Source organism: Cyprinodon variegatus, unplaced genomic scaffold (genome assembly GCF_000732505.1).
Source record: "Cyprinodon variegatus isolate N-32 unplaced genomic scaffold, C_variegatus-1.0 Scaffold660, whole genome shotgun sequence".
NCBI lineage: Eukaryota > Metazoa > Chordata > Actinopteri > Cyprinodontiformes > Cyprinodontidae > Cyprinodon > Cyprinodon variegatus.
Genome location: NW_015151113.1, coordinates 437,330 through 443,025, shown reverse-complemented (window position 1 = coordinate 443,025; position 5,696 = coordinate 437,330). Strand labels below are relative to the sequence as shown.

The 5,696-nt window shown below is 42.2% G+C and overlaps 1 protein-coding gene across 1 annotated transcript in view; it reads right to left on the bottom strand.

Annotated features, from left to right (window-relative positions):
- Window positions 1-1,078: 1,078 nt before the first annotated feature.
- Window positions 1,079-5,696, bottom strand: part of hnrnpll (heterogeneous nuclear ribonucleoprotein L like) — a 32,686-nt gene continuing 28,068 nt past the window's right edge. Inside the window, exons 13-15 of the mRNA XM_015393854.1 lie at window positions 4,471-4,528; window positions 4,274-4,372; window positions 1,079-1,831 (exon numbers count right to left, since the gene is read on the bottom strand). Coding sequence (XP_015249340.1) covers window positions 1,776-1,831; window positions 4,274-4,372; window positions 4,471-4,528 — 213 coding nt within the window. The 3' untranslated portion in view covers window positions 1,079-1,775. The remainder of the gene's footprint in view (window positions 1,832-4,273; window positions 4,373-4,470; window positions 4,529-5,696) is intronic.

Here is a 5,696-nt window from a genome sequence, read left to right as displayed (position 1 = left end):
ACCCTAATCCTTTAAACAAAGGCATCTGAATGTGTAGATGGAAGGCAATGAACAGGAATGAATGTAAGATTTGTGTCTGTTTCTTTTTGTCAACTTGCATACATGTGACATTAGATGCTTCATCTGTAACAGAAGTTTGGAAGTTATAAATTCAAGTTACAAGTTTGGAAAAATAAAAAGAACAAATCCCCAATGTTCAAGTATGAATCGAGAACAGCTGACAAAGCTTTTACTCTCCCTATGGGTTGGTGGCAGAGTCTTCCACTTCCACCGTCTTCACTTAAAGTTGTATAAATAAGTGATTTACTTTTAAATTTGTAATTATACATTTTTGATTAGTACATGTAAGTTTGTCATTTTTATTTCTAAATTCCTAACTTTTTGAATTTGTGATTCCTTAATAGAAATATGTAATCTGTATTCATAAATGTGTGATTCATGTTAGTGCATTTTTCATTGTACTGGTTAATTTGTGACTCGTACTCATATTTTGGTAAAGTTGTAACTTTGCAACTGTTATTCTTAACTTCCAAACTTATATTTTCAGAAATGAATTATCTGATGGCAAATATAAAAGTTGACAAAAACAAATACAAATCTTATTTTTATTCATGTTTTCAGACGCCTACATGTAGGTGTTTTTTGACAGCGATCTTACCTCCTAGATTTTAGTCACAATAAATATTCAGGAGAATAAAGGAAGAATTTAAACAATTTATAAACCCATAATCCTCTAATCTAGATCACTGTGAGAAGCAGCATGTCAGTGAGGTGCTTCTGAAAAGCAGAGCTGTGACAGGGAGAGATTCTGATTGCTATATTTCTATGAATGCTGATCGGACCTGGAGCACCTTCCCAGTGGCTTCCACAGAGGACGGCCGCTATGAAGCATTAAAAAATATTTCAGTATGTGTCGGCATTGATAGTGTGGCTGACTGCAGAGGGTCTGTCTGCGTCCACAGTTCAACTTCCTAATCTCTACCTGAGGCTTACAGTTTAGGACATCCTCAAGTCTCAGGAGAAAAGCTGTCAGGTTTCAAATTCAAGCAATAAATGCATCTTGACTGAGAAAAATGACTTTTTATCAATCAGCATCCTGACAAACAGCAGAATTCAAGTTTCTAAAAACACCTGATTAGTTTATTTTTAAGACCTGGGAAATTTTTCTCTGAGACCTAGGATGTCCTAAAGGGGACACCGTACTGAGGAAAGTTATGGCTAGAAGTCTCAACAATATTCTGGAGAAAAGGGCGACTGATTTTATCAGATTGGTTGATTAATATTTGCCACCAAGTAGCATTAAACCCCTAAAGCTGCTGGGCAGTGAAGCCCCCTCTGAATAAACAGCTCAGTAACATCAGCTCCCAGGTGTAGCTGCCACCAACAGAAGATTACAGAACATGCACCGACAAATACTGAATGAGAACCCAAATATTCTTCATTTTTACAGTCATATTTAAAAGCACAACGTATCTAACAGTAAATATTCTTTAGCGTGTGCGTGGAGAACCAGGAGGGACATCAGAGCTGGTCTCCAAGGTGGATGACCATCAGGAGGTCTTTATCTGCCTTCTTTTAACAGACCTCCCCAGGATGTGCAGTCAGGTACCAGGTCCACTGCTGCCTGGGTGGGTAGAGGGTGGGGGTGTGCGCTGTCAGCTCCGTCTGCTGCTTTAGCCTCTCCATCCTCCCCCGAGGATCTGCAGCGTGGCTCTGCCCGGTTCTCTGCCGTCTGGGCCACACACCAGCAGGCCTTCCTTAGTTCTCAGCAGCTCCTATAGATGGGATGAGGTGGAGAAGCAGAGCTTCAGGGTGTACGGGTTGGATCCATCTGCAAATGGAACAGACATAGGCGCTGAATGGAGACAATAAAGCTGGGAAAACAATGTGCAATTTTTTCAATCGTTCCACGCAGCTACAGCTCACACTGTACGACATAAGCCGCAGTTTAAAAGGTCACAGCTCACGATGTTTGTTCTCACACTGTGTGACCCGATGCTCTGATGCGATCTACCTGCGATGGAGCTACTCGGACCCATTTATCCGGAAGCCAAACCAGTAGAACAGGAATTTAAAGCTCACTATAGTGAAACGCGCTGCCTTGACAATTTGTACAATTTTGTGCTGAAAGCCCTAAAAAGGCAACAACGTATTTGGACAAAGACATGGCTGATCAAACGTAGCTACTATGGTCTGTCAATTTTACAGAAAGAACTCCATTTCATTCACACCCCCGCCACGCTTTTGTGTTTTCATCTGAGAGGAGGAAGGAGAATCCTTGTCTGCTCCTGCGCATGGAGCGATTTGCTCACGGCCACCTTACGACGGCCTACTGAATTTCAAACATGTTTAAATTTTCTCCCGCTCTTATGATTCCTGATCGGGAGGTGGTCGTGAGAGGCTGATCGTCCCTCGTTACCCTCTGTATACTACATGACACACCACGACTACACTTTCATCAGACTGAAAGTCTCGCATAACTGGAAGGGCAAAAAATATGCCTTCCTGGTGCTTCCATCAGGTCAGAGGTGAAGCTAACCTGTGGATACAGAGGTTAGGGAAATCAAATGTTCCTCCGCTGCTCTTCTATCAGAGCTAGGGGGACCTTTTGGAGTCAAAGAAGGACTCAGAATTATTATTGGAAGGAGAGGCTTTCTACAAAGAGTCAGGGGAAAAATTCTGCGGCCGTCAGGGAGACCATGGCCATTTCTCAATCTGTGTACTTGTGCGTCCTCATGTACTCGTGAAACATCAGCTTCAGCCCTAGTACTGTTCCAATTCATAAGAACAGCAGACAGAAAATGGACAAAGTCCCCGGATGTTGTCCTCGCCCCTCCCTCCCATGCATCAGAGCAGACTTGAACGTTCATGAGACCAACAGCTGTCCCAGCATGCACTGGAGCAGCAGCAGCTTCCAGGTTAGCGCTCACAGAGCTCAGAGTATTAAGCTCAAAGTTCTCTTTTCTGTTGCCGTTGTTCAATAAAAGTACGTTTTAAGATAATCTGAGGCGAGAACATCATACTAAGCGTCACTATATGGCCCATTTACCGATTTAATGCGTAATTCAAAAAAACATTCCCGAAGTTGAGAGCACCATGGCAACCAGCGAACCTCCAAGGGTAACGGCAGCCAGGGCTAACGTCAACCCTACAGAAGCAGCCCTCTCTCTGCATAGCCATGTGTGAAGGACCACTGGCTCTGATGGTGATTTTTTTTGTTTTATTTGGCAAAATTTTCATTTGATTTGTGGTTATCTGACTGTTTCAACTATTATCCCCTTACTAAATAATAAAAAAAAATGATAATTTAATATCGTTATCTAGAGACTATTAATAACAAAAGGTGAAATGCAGCTCCATACTATCTTTGAATGTGGTGATGTCATCGGTATGCTTCTGTTCCAGTTGACCCAGATTTATTGTGCGTGCTCCTATTCTCCCTGAGTCCACACTTTTCTGTGTTCTTCTCAAGAACATACTTGGTGAGGACACAAGTCCGTATTTGCGTTCTTTGTTTCCAAGTTTGAAGACATTTCGCTTCCCATCCAGGAAGCTTTTTCAATTCAAAATGTCACAAATAGGGTTGAGTTCCAGGCTTCATAGAGTGGAACAAAAATATGCATGGTTTAGAAAACATGCCAATTGAACCAGAAGAACGGGTCCACCCTTTAGGAATGGGGGTTGTTTGGTCTCTTTGTTAGCCAAGCATTACTAAGGGATGGACCCGTTCTTCTGGTTTAATTTACTGAACTGGTGAAGATAACCTGAATTTGAAGAGCCGTTTCAGAAGTCCACCTGGGACGTGAGAGGGCAAGAATCCTGGTGAGTATGCAGATTACAGTTATAATTATTCAACTAAAAACATTCAATTGGTTTTACCTTCAATATTGAATGAGTTATTAATTAACTACAACTTCCAGTTCTAGTAATCATATCTTCCTAATATACTGGTAAACTATCACAACAGACAGTCGACTTTTAATGGAAGTTTTCAAAAAGGTCTAAGGGTCTTGAACTTGTTTTTATTCAGATTCAGACCAGTGGAAACCTTAATAAACTGAACTTCAACAGGCCCATGGTCTTCTTCCTGATGTCTCAGCTGATTTTCTCTGATGTCTCACTTTAGGTGTTACCTTAAGATTTTTTTAGTATCTGACAATTGGAGAAATGTCAGAACAGGCTTTATTTCCCCTTAGTGAGACCATTTTCAGTAGATAAAGTCTGGATTCATGCTTTCATTCAAACAAAGACATGCTAACGGTGGAAGACTTACTTGGTATCCTGATCTGGTAGTGATTGAGAACAGTTAGAGCCTCCACAGCCTCCGTCTTACTGTCAAACTCCAACAGCCCTGACATGGTCTTAGATGAGGCTGAGAAGACAGTAGAAACCATCACTTCACACTGAAATGTCCAACATTTCTCATGAAACTCAAGCTTAGAAAAGAGCTCAGTAACATGATGTACTTACGTTTGGCGTCAAACATCTTGAACTTGACGAAGCTGGGAACATCATGCTCCTTGCACAGCTGCCAAAACACACAGGGATTCTAATCAGTACCAACAGCATGACAGTTCCATCTGTTATCAGCTAACAGCTCCTGATCAGGGTCACACAGAGACTGACTTCAGTCATGCTGAAGTAGTCCTCATTTTTAGTATCAAAGAAAAACACTAAAGCAGTACCAAAGGAAGGAAGTTCTTGATGTGTGTTCAACTTATTCAGGAAGCTAGAACCAGAAAAGTGGAAACACTGCCTTTAGTTCAGAGAAACAGTGAAATCAAGTTCTAAATACTGTTAATGGTTCTCAAGACAGAGACTGGTTCTAAAGACTGTTGAGTGTTCTAAAGACTAGGGCTGGTTCTAAAGACTGTCACCAATTGTAAAGTATGTTAATGGTTCTTAAGACTGTGACTGGTTCCAAAAATGGTTAATGGTCCTAAAGACTAGAATTCCCTCTAAAGACGATTAATGGCTCTAAAGACTAGTTGTCAGGGTTCTGCGGGCTGCACCCGTTCAGGGTGCAACCCTTGTCTTCCATCTTGCTTCCAGCAAAGTCGCTGCCCCCCCATCGGGCGGGCTGAACGGCAAACGCTCAAAGACCACATTAACGAGTCGCTCGCCGTTCGGATCACCTGTCCATCATCCTCCCCTTTGGGGACTGGGTTCTTTTTCTTGGGGAAAAAGGACGGATCTCTCTGCCCCTGTATTGTCTACCGCATCTTAAACCAAATTACTGTTAAAAATAAAAATGCGTTCCCCCTCACCTCATCGGCCCTTGAGCTGGTCCAGGACGCCACAATGTTCACTAAATTAGACTTATGGAACGTGTATCACATTGTAAGAATTCACAAGGGGGATGAATGGAAAACTTGGAATATTTAACTATGCCTTTTGGCCTTTGTGATGCATCCTCAGTCTTCTAGGCCCTATTCATCAACGTCCTCCAGGACTTTCTCATTGTGGTCGACTTTGTGTAGCTGGACAATATCCTTAACTACTCTAAGACCCTGGCAGATAATCAGACACACATATGCTTCATTCCCCAACTGAGATATGCGAGTTCCACAGACCCTTTGTCACTTTCCTAGGTCTCATTCTTGAGGGTGGGATGGTCTGCTCAGATCCTGAGAAGATCAAGTCTTTCCTTAACTGGTATGTGCCTGACTGTTCACAGCTGTAACGGTTCCTTGGAT